The sequence below is a fragment of the Polyodon spathula genome, chromosome 8 (assembly GCF_017654505.1).
Source record: "Polyodon spathula isolate WHYD16114869_AA chromosome 8, ASM1765450v1, whole genome shotgun sequence".
Taxonomy (NCBI): Eukaryota; Metazoa; Chordata; class Actinopteri; order Acipenseriformes; family Polyodontidae; genus Polyodon; species Polyodon spathula.
The window spans coordinates 6031297-6050448 of NC_054541.1; the positions used below are offsets into that span (position 1 = coordinate 6031297).

The following is a 19152-nucleotide window of genomic DNA, read 5'->3' on the forward strand; positions in this document are numbered from 1 at the left end:
GAACATAAGAAAGTTTACAAATGAGAGGAAGCCATTCGGCCCATCTTGCTCGTTTGGTTGTTAGTAGCTTATTGATCCCAGAATCTCATCAAGCAGCTTCTTGAAGGATCCCAGGGTGTCAGCTTCAACAACATTACTGGGGAGTTGATTCCAGACCCTCACAATTCTCTGTGTAAAAAAGTGCCTCCTATTTTCTGTTCTTTTTCTGCATAGGATTCATTCAATTAAAGTAGAAAAATCGCTGGATTAAAAATATTTAATACATGAGCACACTGAGACATTTTATAAGCTGCTTTGGAGTGGGGTTGTGCATTGTAAATATTGCTAAATAGTATGTGTTTGTGTTAGGGCAGGGATTGGAGTTAAATCTGTACCCTATTTTTTATTTAATTCCCCTCAAACAGCCAGCTGTGTGAGAATGTGGCTGGACTGTGTCAGTCTAACTTGATTCGTTGGGAACCAAACACATCTGTGAGGAGGTGGTTGGGTTAATTAGGTAACTGATTACACCTAGTCACCTGTACATAAGGCTTTACCTATCAGGAATATCTACTTAAATTGATTTAATGTTGACAGTGTGTGTGTGCTTTGTGTGTGTGTGTGTGTGTGTGTGTGTGTGTGTGTGTGTGTGTGTGTGTGGTGTGTGTGTGTGTGTGGTGTAATGCCTGACAAATGTATAGTTTCAAAATATATGTTTGAATTCCTTTTAGATATGAAGAAAAGAAAAAAAAAAAAAAACTCCCACAAGGGTAGGGCATTAGAATATAAAGAATATGAAATGGTTATAAAAACATTAAAATTAATGAAAAATACATAAGAAAAAAAAAAAAAAAAAAAGGATTTTAGGAGAACGAGAGGAGTTCAACAGGAATAACATCTTGCTACGTTTGGTTGGGTAGGTTATTGATCCCAGACCTCATCAAGCAGATTCTTGAAAAAGGAAATTCCAGGGTGTCAGCTTCAACAACATTTGGGGAGTTTTTCTGCACAATTTTCTTTTTGTAAAGATAAATGTTAAATTACAAAAAGAGAAATTATACTGTATTAAACTATTTTCTGTTCTTTTTCTGCATAGGATTCATTCAATTAAAGTAGAAAAATCGCTGGATTAAAAATATTTAATACATGAGCACACTGAGACAGCTTTGGAGTGGGGTTGTGCATTGTAAATATTGCTAAATAGTATGTGTTTGTGTTAGGGCAGGGATTGGAGTTAAATCTGTACCCTATTTTTTATTTAATTCCCCTCAAACAGCCAGCTGTGTGAGAATGTGGCTGGACTGTGTCAGTCTAACTTGATTCGTTGGGAACCAAACACATCTGTGAGGAGGTGGTTGGGTTAATTAGGTAACTGATTACACCTAGTCACCTGTACATAAGGGAAATGGATAGTCTTATAGATGATTTAACTAAATTACAACTGTGTGTGTGTGTGCTTGTGCGTGTGTGTGTGTGTGTGTGTGTGTGTGTGTGTGTGTGTGGTGTGTGTGTGTGTGTGTGTGTGTGTGTGTGTGTGTGTGTGTGTGTGTGTGTGTGTGTGTGTGTGTGTAATGTGGTGTAATGCCTGACAAATGTATAGTTTCAAAATATATGTTTGAATTCCTTTTAGATATGAAGAAAAAAAAAAAAAAACTCCCACAAGGGTAGGGCATTAGAATATAAAGAATCTGCTCTGATGAAATGGTTATAAAAACATTAAAATTAATTAAATACATCTTTTAAAAAAAAAAAAAAAAAAAAAGGATTTTAGGAGAACTGTTTGAGGAGTTAAACAGGAATAACATCTTGGAATACAAAATAAATTGAAAGAAAAGGTTGAGAGTGCTATTAAGATTCTTACCAAATAGCACCAAACTTTTAAAAAGAGCTGCAAATTCAGCAGATATGTGTATTCACAGTAAACACACAAGGAAAATAGATCATTTAAGGGATATAAATGCAAGCTGAAGCACATGGAAAGTAATTTCATATATTTGTAAAGATAAATGTTAAATTACAAAAAGAGGGGGGAAATTATACTGTATTAAACGTTTCATTTTCATATTATGCTCTTTCTAAGAAACCTCAGGGTCTGCATTATGAGTCTTAAAACAGAACTTTTAAAGCACTATATAGAGTACTGCATGGTAGCAGTGCAAGGCTTATAATGTTACTGAGCTGTAGAAGTAGGCCGTGCCACCATGAGATCACAAACACAGATTGAAAGTGAAATAAACCAACATATTTGCTATGCCATCAAAATCCCACAAGTACCTTCACTGTATGTTTTCAAACGCATGCTGCGTTGAGGGAAGTATGAAACATACAAAACGTTAGCCAGACAGGCATTTTAGAGTAAATATATATATGGACAATACACCTTGAACTTTCATAGACTAGTGGAGATGTTCCACGAACAAGGACAGACGAATAACCCACCAAAGGACAGTCTTTGTTAGGTAATGAAGACAAGCAGGAAAGAAGACGGCTCCTAACGTTTGGGAGAAAAAAAAGTGTGAACACAGTGGACTTCATAAGAAGACGTCTTATTGTCCACAGTGGTATATATTTCCTGTAAGTCTGATTAACCTTACATGTCCAGATTTGCAAATGGCATTTCAAACGCTATACAGGCTTAACTTGGTCAATTTGCATGGTGCTTTAAGCTTCGCCTGTCCTAGATTTATAAGTGATGCATGACTCCCCTCTGGTGGTACAATTCGGCATAGCGTGTCAATAAAGTAAAATAAAGTGTGTGTGTCATACTGTTCCCACATATATATATATCTCGTGTATATATAGATATATATATATATATGTGTCCCTCCTTTAGTCTCTATAAGCCCCAAAGATATAAGCTTGTTAAATGAAACGTACTAAATTATAAGATTGGAACTAACTTACTATTATTAAAACACAAGTGCGTATACATAAATACAAAAGTATATATAATATATATATATATAGTGTGTGTGTATATATATATATATATATATATATAATATATATATATATATATATAATTACCCTCCTTTAGTCTCTATAAGAAATATTCTTTGCTTAGTCGAAAATGTAACGACTGATTTAATATTTAGACTTGTTGAACAACTTACTATATAAAGACACAAGTGCGTGGCACGCATAGTATGTATGTGTATGTGTGTGTGTGTGTGTGTGTGTGTGTGTGTGTGTGTGTGTATATATATATATATATATATATATATTCGTATTTTCATTATACGTATTAGCAGGAGCATGACGTGTGCCTCCAATTATCACGTGATACTGGTTCTCCAAATGGATTGGCTGACAAAGAGACTACCTGCACAAATCCAGGAAGTTGGAAAAAGTGGACAGGTCAGTCACATTCGGGGTATTGTGCTATAACACTGTCATTAAAAAATAAAAACGTGTGTTTGGATGCATATTAATGAATGATGTACTTGCATCAACAAGGGCGTTCGGACGGCAAAGTGACAGTGGGGTATATAGATTGGATAGGAAAATTGGGTAGAATGCTTATGGAAATTGATAAGTTCACAGGGTGGAAATAAATTACATTTACAGTAAAAGTTAAAAAATACATCTTCGTGCTTTAAAAAGCCTTAGGTCCTCGTGCAAAGCATTTTATTGTTATAATTTCCAAGCGTTGTAAGCGATGGTGGACAGGACGCTTGCAATTCATTTTTTGGTGCGGTGGTGTATGTGACAGCTAGGCTGGATATTTCTAAACAACCTGCTGTGTAAAACCCCGTCGTGATTTTCCTTGGAATTCAATATATTTTTTTCTTCGTCTTTTCTGGACAGCTATATGGAAGTAATCAATTATGTACATCGTAATAATGTTACAAAACATAATCATATTTTACGCTGTTGTTTCTTTTGCTCTTAAAATTGCAACCGTAGATAGACACAGGGATCTGATTAATGCTCTAAAAACAGTCCGATGTTAATACCGCCACTGAGATTATTAACGTTGAGATGAAGAGACACCCAGGGTATTTTTTTATGTTCATGGATTCTGATACACTCTTCTTCTTCTTCTTCTTCTTCTTCTTCTTCTTTTTACATTTTTTAAATATTCCCCACGTGTGTGACCTGTCTTGAGGGGTCAGGGGGCAGTTCAGTCCGCTTACACAGACAGCTCGTTGTCTTTGTTTTCGATTCTGCTTTCCTGGTGCAGATTGAGTGATGATCACCACTGACTGCAAAGATGAAACCACTACACTTATTTAACGTGGCACGTTTGTACCTCAAAGTATAGATTGCATGCAAAAACAACAACAGCAACAAAAAAAAACATTGGACATATGTTTTAAAATGATACAGTATCTTTATTTTTTTCAGTACCCAAGTAGCCAATGGCAGAAGATAATGACTTCACTGTTGCTGGACCTTTGGAGCAGCCTGTTGTTGAAAACGAGATTCGGTCGCTGCAACATACGTATTCCTGCACCCTAACACCGGAGCTGGTCGCTAAGGCTAGAGAGGAGCTTCAGGAGAAACCAGAATGGAGGGTCCGAGACATCCAGGCTCTCAGAGATATGGTCCTAAAAGATTACCCAAACCTCAGGACTCGATTAGATGACGGCTTCCTGTTGCGTTTTCTCCGGGCTAGGAAATTCGACTATGACAAAGCACTACAGCTCCTAGTCAACTACCATGCCAGTCGACACAGCTGGCCGGAGGTGTTCCACAATCTCAGGCCGTCGACAATAAAACATGTGCTGGACTCAGGGTTCCTAACTGTCCTACCGCAACCAGACCCAGACGGACGCCTTGTCTTGTGTCTCCGACCAGGTATTCCATCCACTGTAACATAGTAGAGGAAACATCAGAGTGGGGGTTAGTAGAACAAGCTGGGAGACACTCCTCTAGTTTGGATAAGGGGTGATTTCCCGTAAAGGAGGTTCAAATGTATTACATTTATATTACATTAAAAATAAACAGTTAAGAGTAGAGCAGCGTCGACAATATTCGATTTACTACGTTTTTCCTGGTTTGGCCTTTTAAGCATGCCTTTTTTTTTTTTTTATAAGCGGACCGTGTTGACAGACCACTTTGCTACTCAAAGGCAGCCCTGCCTTTTGGAAACCTGCTTGGTTTGATAATACAAAAAGTTATCAACATGGCCTTCTTAAATATGAGACTGGCAATTCAACTGTTATTTTTTCCTGTAGGGAAATGGAGACCTAGTGACTACCCCTTTTTAGACACTATCCGTGCAATATATGTGACTCTGGAGAAATTGATCCAGCTGGAGGAGACCCAGGTGAATGGGCTGGTTATTCTTGCAGACTACAATGGGGTTGGCTTGGCCCAAGCTTCTCAGTTAGGACCTTTCCTGGCCAAGAAAGTGGTGGGAATCCTTCAGGTAAGGGGGTATCCCGAGGGGCAGTTTGCTGTTAGAAATCTGTATTACACACATACACAACCAATGGTAAATTGCAAATAATATGTGCAGTATTATAGTAATGGGTGAGTCATTAGTCAGATTTAACTATGGCACCATATTTTTACAGATATGATGATTGCATTGCAGTTTTTGTTTTTGTGTGTAAGTTGCCCCTCTCTGATTTGCAAGTCATTTTAGTCATGATGGACAAGATACCAGATCTGACTTTGGTAGTAGGCTGACAGAAGATCCCCGGTTGGCTGTACAGATTACTGAAGCAGTGAAAGTCTCAAAAACCATTCAGAACAGATCATTCTTTGCAGATTTCAGTAATCAAGGGTCACCTATCCTTCCACAGCAGTTCAGCTTTGGAGACTCCAGTGTTTTGGCAGGCCTTCCTGTTTTTTTTTAATTTTTTTATATGAATCGGGTATGATATTCTTTCAGTAATAATCATGGGGAATGACGTAAAGCCCAGACTTGTGTTTTCATGCTCACATGTTCTTTTTTGTACCAGTGTTTAGTGATGGGGGCTCAGAGTGTTGTGGAGCTTGTAGTGAAGGAATGCAGGCTTGAAAGAACTGACACTTGTTTTTTCCAGGATGGATTTCCGGTTCGGATAAAGGCAGTCAACATCATAAATGAACCCAGGATTTTCAAGGGGATATTTGCCATCATCAAGCCTTTTCTGAAAGAGAAGATGGCACAAAGAGTAAGTAACTTGATGATACTTTTTAAAGCTGACTGATGTATTTAAAGATCAACATGCCTTATGTGGGACGAAAAATATCCTGCAGGTTTTAAAATACATGAGCTTAATTCTAAACATGCTATTGAATTCAGCCTTGTATATTAAGACCGCCTTAACACAGTAGACGGCATTGTCTGTATATAATACATATATATACGACACACACTAGGTGTTTCATATTTAATGAGCAAATAGGATGAACACAGGAGTAACAGATACTGTTCAAACATGTCCACTTATTTTTTATTTTTTATTTTTTGTTAAATCACCCTGTACAGTACGTTTATTTTCTATGTGTTTCCTGTTATTCTTTCCACCTAGTTTATTCTTCATGGATCAGACCTGAACTCCCTTTATCAAAGAATCCCCTCAGGCATCCTCCCTGAAGAGTATGGGGGCGCAGCTGGTAAACTGAATACTGCAGACTGGTCAACAACCCTCCAGAACTCTGAGGAGGAGTTTGTGGTGGAGTTCTGCCAGCCAGATCCACTAGAGGGCGTCGCTCTATCAGACTCTATGCTGTTTGAAGGGGAACCCTCTGAAGCACAATGCGATGATTCTTACAGGGGAGTGAGGTCACAGTTATATTACTGTTACTGAAAGACAAAACATTTGGGGTCAGTATTGTTCTTGTACAGAAGCATATACAGTGCTTAATATTGAAGTAAAAACCAGGGCCATTCTATGGGATAAGCATTACACTAATAACCTCTTTAAGGGTCAAATTTTAAAAAGGAAAGCGTGCCCCATTTTGTGAGCCAAACAATAGTTTCACATACTTCAAATGTGTAAAGCACAGAACAGTATTATCCAAAAGCAGTAAGCTGTTCCTTACTGATCAGTTGATTTTTTTTTTCTATTTAGCATTAGGGTTCATTTTTTTTCTTTGAAAAATGTTTATATAATCAGCATTGTGGTTTTTTTTTTTAATGTTTTATTTCATGTACAGTGGAGAGTTAATTATCCAAAATAATTGGGACCGATACTGGTTCACATAATCTATTTGTCTGGATAATCGAACAGGTATTAATAACAATTACTGTACCTTTAATAATGTATAGAATAAAGTTAACATACACAAGTAACTACTGATGATATATAGCTAGTAACCTATTCTGTCACATTAAGCATACAAAATTACAAAGCTTTACAAATCATTAAATTAATGCAATTCTGTGAAACTTTAACACCTACCGTTAAGGTAATGAAATACTGTAATTAAACGTACCATATACCAAACTTTGAAAATCACCAACAAATACAATTCAGTACAACTTTGGCACATTACAGAACTTTAGGAATAAAAATCTATTTTTGCTTCATATTGACAGTGAGCTTTTACATGATTCTAAATATACATTCAGATAGACACAGGCATGTTGGTAGAAATTGGGTCAGCAAAATATGATTTTGCCTTGTGGCCAGAGAATTAGTTGCTCTGTAAACACGTTTTTCATGTTACAACCTTTTGATTGCCATACTGAACGGGACCTTAAATATTTAGCTTAATGTATGAATGTAACGGCCAGTATCTTAGTATTTTAATTTATAGTAAAATGTATCTATATTCGTGGCTGGCTACTTGAGATAAAAGCACTGATATTGCGATAAAAGAGATTCAGTGTTACAGATGGTTTGATCCTCTTGGAGAGTTAACACAAACCACATTCGATTTCAATACATACTTCCTGACAAACTGAACAGAATTAAATAAATCGTATTTCAGCCACCAGACCTTTGAAAATTGCATTAGGTGAGCATAGCATCTAGCATTGCGCATCGAAAGGATCTGATGTTCTACTTTTTGTTGCACAAGATGTTTTTATTTTGGAAGCTTTCAAAGTCAAGGTAGCAATCTCTGTTGGATAAAGTTCTATTCATTGAGTTTGAGGCCAAGACCTAAAACGAATGAAAAGAGGAAACATGGAGTAACATCCAGCACACATCAGTAACTAGAACTTCAACTCCACAACACGTATGAGTGTAGAGAAGCAAGTACTGATGTCCATGACAGGTAAGGGAATGGCTTTTAAAATTCCACCAATGTGTCTTGTGTACAGCATTTAACAGCACCTATAGACCCTAAACATTTTTCCAAGGAAAGATCTTCCCAAGTTTTCAGAATTATGAATATTCTCTATAGCTTGTCATGAACATGTTGTGTAAGTATTTTAAAGGAAACAGGCAGAGATTTGTATTTTGTAAATAACTGGTAGTTATTTTATGTAATTTAAGAATGTAAACAGCTTGTACCACAACTGATTAAACAGACTCTCGAAGAGTTTTGAATGTTTTATCAAAACTGCAATGTTATATCTTTGTCGTTTTATTATGTGTTGACTGCTGTTGTCTGTTTTGTGTTGTCTTGTTCGGACACCTGTGTAAATCATTTGTGAGGGTAAATCTCCCCACAAATACTTTATTTTAAGCCTTAAAAGGGGATGATGCTGCTTCTGTACATTGTGCCAAACGATTACTCTCAGGAATTCAATCCATCTGTTCTGCAAATACATTACAAGCTATTCTAAATAAAGTTCAAAATGAAAGCGTGTCCTGGTGATTGTCTCTATGAGAAAGGATAATTCAATGCAAGCACATCAACTAGGGGGATTAAACCAATGTTTAGAAATTCACAAAACCTTTATCAGCTACTACTGCACAATGCAACCAAAGTCGCAACAAGAAGAAGCTTTAAAAAACAAAATAAATCTGGACAAATGTTTTATTTATTTTATAGTGCAAAGCCATACAGCATAAATACATTGCATTGTTCAATGAGCTACAGCTAGGCTTACACGGTTTTATCAGCCTGCCAACTTACCTCTTCATTTTAGATTAAAAAACACTAACTTTTTAAACAACATTTACATTTTAGAACCTACAAGGAGAAAATAGATAATAATTTGGCTTCAGAAAAAAGGACTATTGAGAAAATGTGCTTTGTGGAGAAAGATGGAACTAGTTGAATTCCCTATTGGTGAGAACTACTGGGGCAATCAGGGTCCAAACATACAGGACCAGACAGACCCAACTGGACGTCATCTTCACCCACACTGCAGGCCACTTGCTGGTCATGGTCTTATAGTCTGCATCAGGGCTGTGGATGGAGAAAAATAACTATTCAAAAGTGCACAGAAGAGCTCACAACTCTGTCCTTGGCTCAACCAACGAAATAAAAGCTTTGAATCTGCAACAGAAAATGTTGTTCACTGACCTATACCAGTTGGTGAGAGTCATCATGATGTACAGTGAAGCCAGGGATAGCATGAAGTGGAAGAAGGAGTAGCTGTACTGAACCTCATCTCATTGTCTTCAACACGCCTTGGTCCATTCCCATCCTCCAGATCTCCCCTGCCCCCCGCCGTGGTGTCATCCAGCATCACCGGGTCGTTGGTGGACAGGGTCAGCTTATTCACTTGGGAGTTGTTGGAGGAGCGGATGCTGCATTTGAAAAAGCAAATGGTTTGGAATGTAGTAGATCAAATTGTGAGTTTCTCCATGGTGTGGCTCTTCACTAGGTTACATTTAGGACTGGGGAGTTTTATCATGTCTGCAATGCAGTGTAGGTGTAATTTAGCTTATCCTTCACCTCTCACCTACCACACTCTTGGCATTTTTTTTTTTTTTTTTTTTTAAAAATCTCAGAACTTTCATCCACCAATCACGAAGCTCCAGTAGAGCAGGGGTTCTCAAACTCGGTCCTGGGGGCCCCCTGAGCTCTTAATTGAACTGAACTTGAAATCTGCAACGGTTTAACAGCTTAAAACAAGTAAAAAGGTCTAAATAAGCAAAGTATCGGTTCAATCAGTAATTGAGAGCTCAGTTGCAATAATGCCAACAGACACAGGAGGTCCCAGGACCGAGTTTAAGAACCCCTGCATTAGAGGCTACTACTACATGGCAGATAACTGTGGAACCCCTGTGTGACAAAGTTACAAGTGGTTGATTTTGAGAAAATACTAAATTAAGCAAAAGAACCTTGATTGGAGGGAATTCCTATCTAGCTCATAACTTCCTGATGCGGTCATCTACTAGACGGTAATGCCCAAAACAAGGTCAGGTAAAACCACTCTAATGGTTTTTGGTTTTGACCTGCATTGGAATTCAGTCACGGGCTTTGCCAAAATGCTGCTCTTTTTAGCTAAGGTATTCCGAGGTTAGATTTTTGGTTTTAACTTCTTACCTTGAGAACAGGATGCACAGGATAAAGATGACAAGCCCAAAAATGCTCTGGGCATCCCACCACTGCAATGACTGATGAGGGGCTGGAATTTCATCAGCAGTAATCACTACAGTTCTGTTTGCAGGCACCAGTTTTGGAGCAGCAATCTGCTCAATAATACTAAGCAGACTGGGGTTACAACGCCGATCTGGATCACAAACAAGATAAGCAGAAACAAGAGTTAATAGAAATGAACAGTGCTGTTTTTTAAGCCACGTAATCAGAAAATGTTGGCCATGCAAAATAGAAGGCCATAATGATTTTCTTGCTTATATCAGTACACAAGAATAGCTGAACACCTGAATTTCTTCTATGGTGGCCACTGCTTTAATTTGTGAATTCAGTTTTTATTCAAATTGCATATGCCTCCAAACTGCATTTGCTTTTGGCCCAAACTTGGCAGTAAACTGTGTAAGAACGCCTCTGAAAAGTGTATAAAATATCTTGATTTGAGTTCAGTTCTTACCAGGTTCATTTGTCATTGCTGACCATGTAAGGTACATTGCATAGAGAGTGATGAGGGAAGACTGCAACAGGCCTGAGCGAGGCTGAGCCTCCTAGAATACAAATGATATATTTATGTTAGTAAAATGCACACAAAGATACATATTAAAGTAAAATGCAGTCACAATAATTGAATTGCAATGATCTAAAAGTAGCGTCCTAACTGGGGATGATCCTATGGTTAGTATGGAAGACAGTACTAATGACAGTCTGCAGGACAGTTTCAATTGCAACAAAACGGGTGTTTCCAGTCTAGAGGTTTTATGATGTTCTAATTGCAACAATGTGTCAGTCTTCTGCCCACTAGAGGATTGTAAAACAAGGTACTTTTAGTCCAGTGTCTCTAGACTTAGGAGCTGTACTAACTTGTTACTCATATGAATAGAACCATTTGATGTGTATTATTATATTAACATTTATTTAGATAACATTCATTGTAACTCCTGACACTTTAAAAAATGAAAAATAAATGTTACATGATTTTTAAACTAAAATAGTACGGAGCTGGGTGTGATCCAGATAGTACAGTACCAGCTAGAACACAACTCAAAGAACAAACTTAAAGTTTGCTGCAATTAACCGAAATAAGACTAGCATATCAAAACAAATATCAATGCGTTCCTAAACGTAACTATGAGAAGCAGCACTTCCAAAAATCGTTCCTAATTTCAACGATGAGGGCTAGTGACGTGTTACGTTGGTTCAACGCTGACTCAACAAACTCACCGACTCTAGAAGCTGGTGAGCTACTCAACAATAAAGATGGTGGAACCCACAGCTAGCTTCAAACTGCTACAAAGCAAGTCAACGTCAAAACAATAAATGTAAAAAAAAAAATTGAAATATAAAAAAACATTCTGAATTTATAAGACAGTGCAAACTGCAAAAAAAGTAACTATAAGACAATATTATTGTAAAATAGTTTTATTGTATAACATTAAGGGAGAATTATCTACGTTTTAGCATATACGAGCACTGAGCAGCCACTGCAATGACATCCATTAAATCAACAAAGCGTTTCTAAATACCAGGAAATGTTGAACTTTTAGTGACGTTTTTGTTGACGCTGAAAACTACTGTTAAGTTTAGGTATGCACCCACAGTCACAGAAAAAAAACCGAACCAAATAAGTTACTGTAAGAAATGCGCCTACAAAGTAGCTATCTGCAAGAAAAATGTGCCCACCCTGTATATTGCTGACAATTCTCATCATTTCAGGTTGCCCCAGAAATGGATATTTGGCAATGCAAATATGTATTTAAAAAACAGCCACATATCCTCAAAATAATGTTTCAGGTCAACAGTTTAATCATTGGTTTCCTTTCTATCTGTGCGTAGCAAGCACTCCAAACTGTGTACCATTTATTACATGGAGGGACCTCAAAATGACCAGGACATGCTTCCTGTTTCTAAAAAGCAATGCAGCCAGATCTTACAAGCAAACATGAATTGTTAGCTTGGCAGAGGTTTCCTTGTAATTGTCTTTTCTTTTGTATGAATTGTGTAATGCTTCAGCTGTAAGTTTCCCATGGCACAGACGGAAATGATGACTCGTTAAGGCTTTCCTGACCATGGCATTCAAAAAGCAAAACAAAACAAAAAATACAGTAAACGGTATTACAGCATTTAGACCAGGGCTGCACACTGTACCATTGTGTTTCTCATGATTTAGCAAAAAACAGACAATGCAGCAAAGAGTAGTTGGTGGTACATGGAATGCAACTCCTTTCAGAGCAACAAGGAACTTAGTTCTAACCTGATCTTCAGATTGGAAGATTCTTTTTTTCAGTAGTTCCACGACATGTGATCCAGAGTTCTTTATAACAACACATAAAGCTTACCTGAACTTTAGGCAGGACAGAGGTGATGGAGGCAGCAATGCAGAAAAGCATGTTGAAACTGATGAAAAATTTGTTTTCAATACAACCCTCCAGTTTGGTGTAAAAAACATTGAAAAAGACAATGGCCATAGTGGACAGGATGTAGTTTAATCCAGTGGCTGACAGTAAGGCTGGAAAAAGAAAATGAAAGCTATGGTTAACATTCAAGTAAATGCAAATGTAACAAGCACAGGCAGCTAAAATGCCATCCCTCTCTGTTACAGTATACTGTCTAACATAATTGAAGAATTCTGCGTAGAGTAACTTGACGTTTGACACATTCTTATTTAAAGACTTTTCTAGCTCTTACCAGAATTCTGCTCTTATTCAATTTATGTCTTTAAGCCTCACAGATCAAAACCTGTTGGGTTCAGAGTAGCATTGCCATTATACCACATTATACCTCTAGAGAAAACTAGACATTAACAATATACATTTTTTAAGCAGATTAAGTATATATATATATATATATATATATATATATATATATATACACACACACACACACACACACACACACACACACACACACACACACACACCACACACATTCACGAGTTAATAAGACGATTTTTGAAAACTTCTTTTTTTTTTTTTTTTTTTTTTTCACCCGCTATTTTTTTTTTTTTAGTTTGATCGTATTTTTTTTTTTTTTCTATTAAAGCCACATGCACCACACTTAAAACTATTTTTATTTTCCAGGTAAGCCCCACAATATCAACATGCTGTTTAACTAACACTGTTGTGTGCTAATTAATTAATGTAAATCTGAAAGTAGACTAATAGAAGTAAAAAAATGCACAGTGAAATTGCAGTTTACTTGTTTAGCAACTTCCACATGTTAGAAGCTTGTGAACTGGTTTCAGACATGAAACGAAAAGACAATAAACATTACAGATCTATAGCTGTCATTATTCATGCACTTCACTGTGCATCACTCTTGTACGACAATCACAGACTTGTAGAGTCTTGGCTGATTGAGGAGAGTCCCTACCTGCATCCCAGCAGCGTAAATTTCATTCTTCCATCTTGTCAACCCAGGACTCATTCCAGGAATGGGCAAAATCCACCAAGAGTACCAGTTGTATAAGGATAAAGCAAAAGGCACCAAACCAAAAGTGCCTATGACAAACCAGTCTGAAAATACAAACCCATTATTTAAAATAACCTTTTTTTTATATGCTTGGATATTGTCTCTTATAATACAGAAGGGGCTAACTTGGCCTGGCTCTTTGTATATATATATATATATATAATATATATTATATATATATATACACACACACACACACACACACACACACACACACACACACATACACACACACATATATATATATATATATATATATATATATATATATATATATATATATATATATATATATAAAATTATTTAGCTTTTTTATTTTTTTTTTATCTTAAAATATATTTTGACACTCCTCTGAGATGTTTCTACCAGACCTACCTCAAGTGAAGGGGCCCTCTGGGATGTAAAAGGCACCGACTGTAACAGCAATAATGGCGGCAATCTTAAAGAACCAAAACAGCAAACAGAAAACACAAATGTTTACACACTGTGAACAGATACTACATATAAAACTGCTGTTGTTAATACTTGAAACATAAATATTCACTACATATTTAAAACTTGAAATCAACAGACCTTTATAATTCTGCCTAGAATTATTTTTCACATTTAGTGGTTAACTTAAAATGTATTAATTTTTAAAAAAAAAAAAGGTTAAATACATGTCTGCAGTGTTGTATCGAAATAAATAATTATCATAACTAGACAGAATCATTGTCAATAATATTATTTGGATTGATACATTCCTGATATTAATAAAAGCAAAATAAACTTCATGTTCGTTCTATTCACTGCAACTCAATTTCTAATACAAATTTTGAATTGGGCCTCATCCAAGAAACGAGAACTCACCCATTATGGATGGCAGCTCTGTGAACCCTGCTATTTTTAACATTAAGCATAAGCAGAGAGAAGGCAAAGAAGGAAATGGCCAGTCCAAAACACATCCGATACACAGCCTTATAGCCCACAAAGTCATTGCAGTTCACCGTCGGGACCTGCGTTCCATGACCTCCTTCGCAGAATCCTGGTATCTATTGGAAAAACAGGAAAACAATGATATAAAAGAGAGTTCTGATCTAAGATAATAGGAAAGCATTCTTGGATTTATTACCCATTTTCAAAAGAAAAATCCAAAACAATTATTTGGAGGGCTGAGTAGCAACCTAGTTCAATTTAAACCATGTTCTGTTTTTGCTTTTATTTCCCAAAGTGATCAGTAAGCAGGTTTGACTGTAATAAAATCAAGTGTACCATCTCCAAGCAAAAACACACATGGTAAAACTGTATCCATGGTGTTAAAATATGGAAGGCATCAGAAGTTCAATCACAGATTGCTCAGTAACATCTACGCATAGCCTCCTCCACTTCACTGTCACCAGGGATTTTATTCTCACAATAAAAGCAGGAACATGGAAAACTACAACTTGGTGGTATGAAAATAATTTGGTTTTAATTACCTTTTTTAGTTGCTGCTCAATCCCCGGAGCCAGCATGATGCAGGAAACCACAGTCCCAAGTAACAAAATAAAAGCGTAAATAAGGCTGGTAACTGTAGAGTTCTTGCTGTTGGGGCAACATCTGCACAGCAAGCATGTGGCACTGCTGCACAAACATGGTATCTGAAGAGAAACACACACATGAACAAGAAAATGGAAAATCATGGCAAGTGGCCACATCGACATCTAACTCAAACCCAATTGATCATTCGCGCACTACTCCTGTAAAGAACTGAAACCTAAATGCAGCCTGTTTAACACAAATGTAAGGCCTTTCCATATCAGGTTGCCCAGATGTCCACTCTGACTTTGATCACATTTGGCAGGCTGCTGAACCAAACTTTAATATTTTAGGTAGCTATTTCAAATACTGAAATATCAGACCTCTCTAAAATAGAAAATTAAAATGGGACAGGGACACAAGAGCATGCACTTTCAAAACTTTTTAAGGACTTTAAGGAGAAGTTTTGTTATGTGACATTTCTTAAAGACCATTTTAGTTCATCGAGTTTTTCAGTGGTTTCAGAGCACTGTTTAGTCTTAGCTGATGTTTATAGGGAGTCCTCAAAGCTGTTTTTATGTAATTAAAAACAGCATAGGCAATTTTTTCCGCTACATTTTAAATGTGAATTACTGTACCTTAATTGGTTTGTCCTTTCTATTTGGTGAATCTGTCACACCTCTGGCTGGCATCTCTGCATGTGATGCCCCAGATACTGTGCCTATGGTTTACAGCTGGTGTCTAGATGAAGACCTCTATCACACCTAACTGACTGCGGTAACCAGCTGTTTCTATGGAGACTGAAAACGCTCTGTTCAAAAGCCACAGCTACAGTTTTTCTACGTATCTGGACCACACTTCAAGGGACAGCTGCCTTTTATCAACATCTGGCTGTAATCAAAGCAGGCATCCAGGAGCAATTCATATCACTGTTTGGGTCTGATTCATCCAAAGAGCAATTTGCACTTGTTTCCTAGGCTTGGTGGTCTAGTGGTTAAAGAAAAGGGCTTGCTCCCAGGAGGTGCCCAGATTCAAATCCAGGCTCAGCCACTGACTCATTGTGTGTGACCTTGAGTAAGTTACCTAACCTCTTTGTACTCCATCCTCCAGATGAGACGTAAAACCGAGGTCATAGTGCAAGTGACCCTGTAGCAGCAGTTGCCTGATGCATAGTTCACCCCCTAGTCTCTGTAAGTCGCTTTCGATAAAAGCTTCCACCAAATAACTAATTCATAACAATAATAATAATATATTCATTCACATGTATACATACCAGGGCTCACCCATTAATCATTTATTTATTTTCTGAAAGGTTTAGACAGTCAAGCAAATTCTAAGTCTTGTTTATTAGAGCAGGCAGCAATTAGGCCTACAGATAACCAAGAACAAATTTAAGATTGTCCCCCAAATATTCGTGAGAGGACCAAAGACAGCACCCCAAAAGGCAATTTGCAAATTTTGCTCACTGCTCTCAAAACTATCCCCTATTTATATTGACGACACACTTGCCAGAGTAATAATGTCCTTGCTTTACACAGAATGGCTTGAGCTACTGCATAATGGCTTGAGCTATAATGCAATAATTTTCTGCAAACAGCAAATTTCACTGTTACACACCTTTGCAAAAGAAAACTGGCAAGCTAGCAAAAGTTAAAAGGTATTTTGATGTTGTATATGGAAAACTACAACATTAGTATGAAAGGGAGTGTCCCTGCAACATACAGTACCAGTCAAAAGTTTGAGTACACCTGCTTGAAACCAGGTTTTTCATGATTATCTATGCTTTTAACTGTAAAAACTTGTCTATAAACACTTCATATTTCATTACATGATACGTGTACTTATATAAGCTGATAATCATATGTGAATTGCATTCAAAAGTCGAATTTTTAAATGAAAATGTAAATCTTGTCAATTTCAATGACATGGTCACCCAAAGCAAGGGGATTTCAGTCTGAAGCCCAAGTCAGTTAAAAGTCTGAAATGTGTATAACACAGTGTTAGAACACTGGCCTAAGTATAAAAGTGTCTTTATTGATGTTCTCTGAGTTAACTAGCATGTTACCTAATTAATCTTTTGTCACCAATTATTGTTAACAGGTGAGGTTCCATGATTACTATAAATACAGGTAGCATAGGCACAAGTTTGTCATTCCTGAATGTAATGGAGCAGAAAATGACAAAATACGCTCAGTTAAGAAAAGAAAAAAGACAGTCTGTAATTACTTTTAGAAATGAAGGTCAATCATTAAGACAAATTGCAAGAACTTTGCAAGTGTCTGTAACTGCTGTGGCCAAGACCATCAAACGATTTGAAGAAACTGGCACTCATGAGGACCGAACAAGGTCAGGCAGGCCAAGGGTGACCTCAGAATCAGAGAACAAGTTCATTCGAGTCACAAGTCTGCGAAACCGGCGATTAACTGCCCCTGAAATACAAGCTCAGATTTGGGTCCAACTGCCGAGTATTTGTAAGACGCAGAGAGGGTGAGCGCATGAGTTCTGCATATGTGGTTTCCACTGTAAAGCATGGAGGAGCAGTGTCATGGTCTGGGGTTGCTTTGCAGGTGACAGAGTTGGTGATCATTACTAAGTCCATGGCAAGATCAACCAGCATAGCTATCATAGCATACTTCAGAGGCATGCCATTCTATCAGGATTACGACTAGTTGGGCAGTCCTTCATTCTTCAGCAAGTTAATGACCCGAAACACGCCTCAAAGTTGTGCAAGAACTATTTGGCGAAGAAGGAAAGTGAAGGACAGCTCAATCTAATGACCTGGCCTGCCCAGTCTCCAGACCTCAATCCTATAGAACCTGTATGGGACGAACTTGACAGAAGAGTCAAAGCAAAGCTACCCACAAGTGCCCTACATCTCTGGGAACTGCTGCAGAACAGCTGGGAAGACATGTCGGGTGATTTCCTGCTGAAACTTGATAACTGAATGCCTCGTGTTTGTGAGGGTGTTATTAAGGCAAAGGGTAGCTATTTTGAGGAATTCAAGTGTGGCAGAGCAAAGCTCTGCCCTTTTTAAATTGGCAGGGATGGGTTAATTTCCCCTACCTGCCTGGGTTTATTATGTTCAGGTGGCTGGGATTGATTAGTTGATTAAGTTAATTAACGATCAATCAGCGCCCAGCCACCTGACATAAAAGGAGGCCTCTGATTCTCATTTGGGAAGAGGGAGCTGAGGAAGCAGGTTGGTGTTTTGTTTGTATGTTTGTATGTTTGTATGTTTGTATGTTTGTATGTTTGTATGTTTGTATCCAGTGAAGGCATTGCCCAGCCTAGAAATTGTTATTTTTGCTTTTTGTCTTGCTTTATTTGTGTTTAAATCCCTTTATTTTGGCCCTTGTGCCTTTTTATTTTTGTATCTATTTATAATAAAAGTATGTTTTTTTGAACTACAGACTGTCTCTGGGCCTCTATCCACTCGCCAGCCTGCCACAAGTGGGATAGCGCCACCTAGAGGCTCAGAGCAGTATATATATTATTTTGATTTTTTGGGGAATTTTTGAGAATTTTTTTTTTTTTTTTTTTTTGAAAAAAAAGCCGCCGCCGCTCCCAGAGCCAGAGAGGGAGGAGGAGCCGCCGCCGCTCCCAGAGCCAGAGAGGGAGGAGGAGCCGCCGCCGCTCCCAGAGCCAGAGAGGGAGGAGGAGCCGCCGCCGCTCCCAGAGCCAGAGAGGGAGGAGGAGCCGCCGCCGCTCCCAGAGCCAGAGAGGGAGGAGGAGCCGCCGCCGCTCCCAGAGCCAGAGAGGGAGGAGGAGCCGCCGCCGCTCCCAGAGCCAGAGAGGGAGGAGGAGCCGCCGTCGCTCCCAGAGCCAGAGAGG

The 19152-nt window shown here is 37.9% G+C and overlaps 1 protein-coding gene and 1 pseudogene across 1 annotated transcript; one reads left to right on the forward strand and one right to left on the reverse strand.

Annotated features, from left to right (window-relative positions):
- Nucleotides 1-3290: 3290 nt before the first annotated feature.
- Nucleotides 3291-7207, forward strand: LOC121319243 (alpha-tocopherol transfer protein-like). Its single transcript, XM_041256462.1, has 5 exons — nt 3291-3336; nt 4327-4779; nt 5160-5353; nt 5976-6086; nt 6447-7207. The coding sequence occupies exons 2-5, from the start codon at nt 4341-4343 to the stop codon at nt 6723-6725; spliced, it is 1023 nt and encodes a 340-aa protein (XP_041112396.1). The 5' UTR covers nt 3291-3336; nt 4327-4340; the 3' UTR covers nt 6726-7207.
- Nucleotides 7208-7366: 159 nt separating this feature from the next.
- LOC121319244 lies at nt 7367-17100 on the reverse strand (annotated as a pseudogene).
- Nucleotides 17101-19152: the final 2052 nt, after the last annotated feature.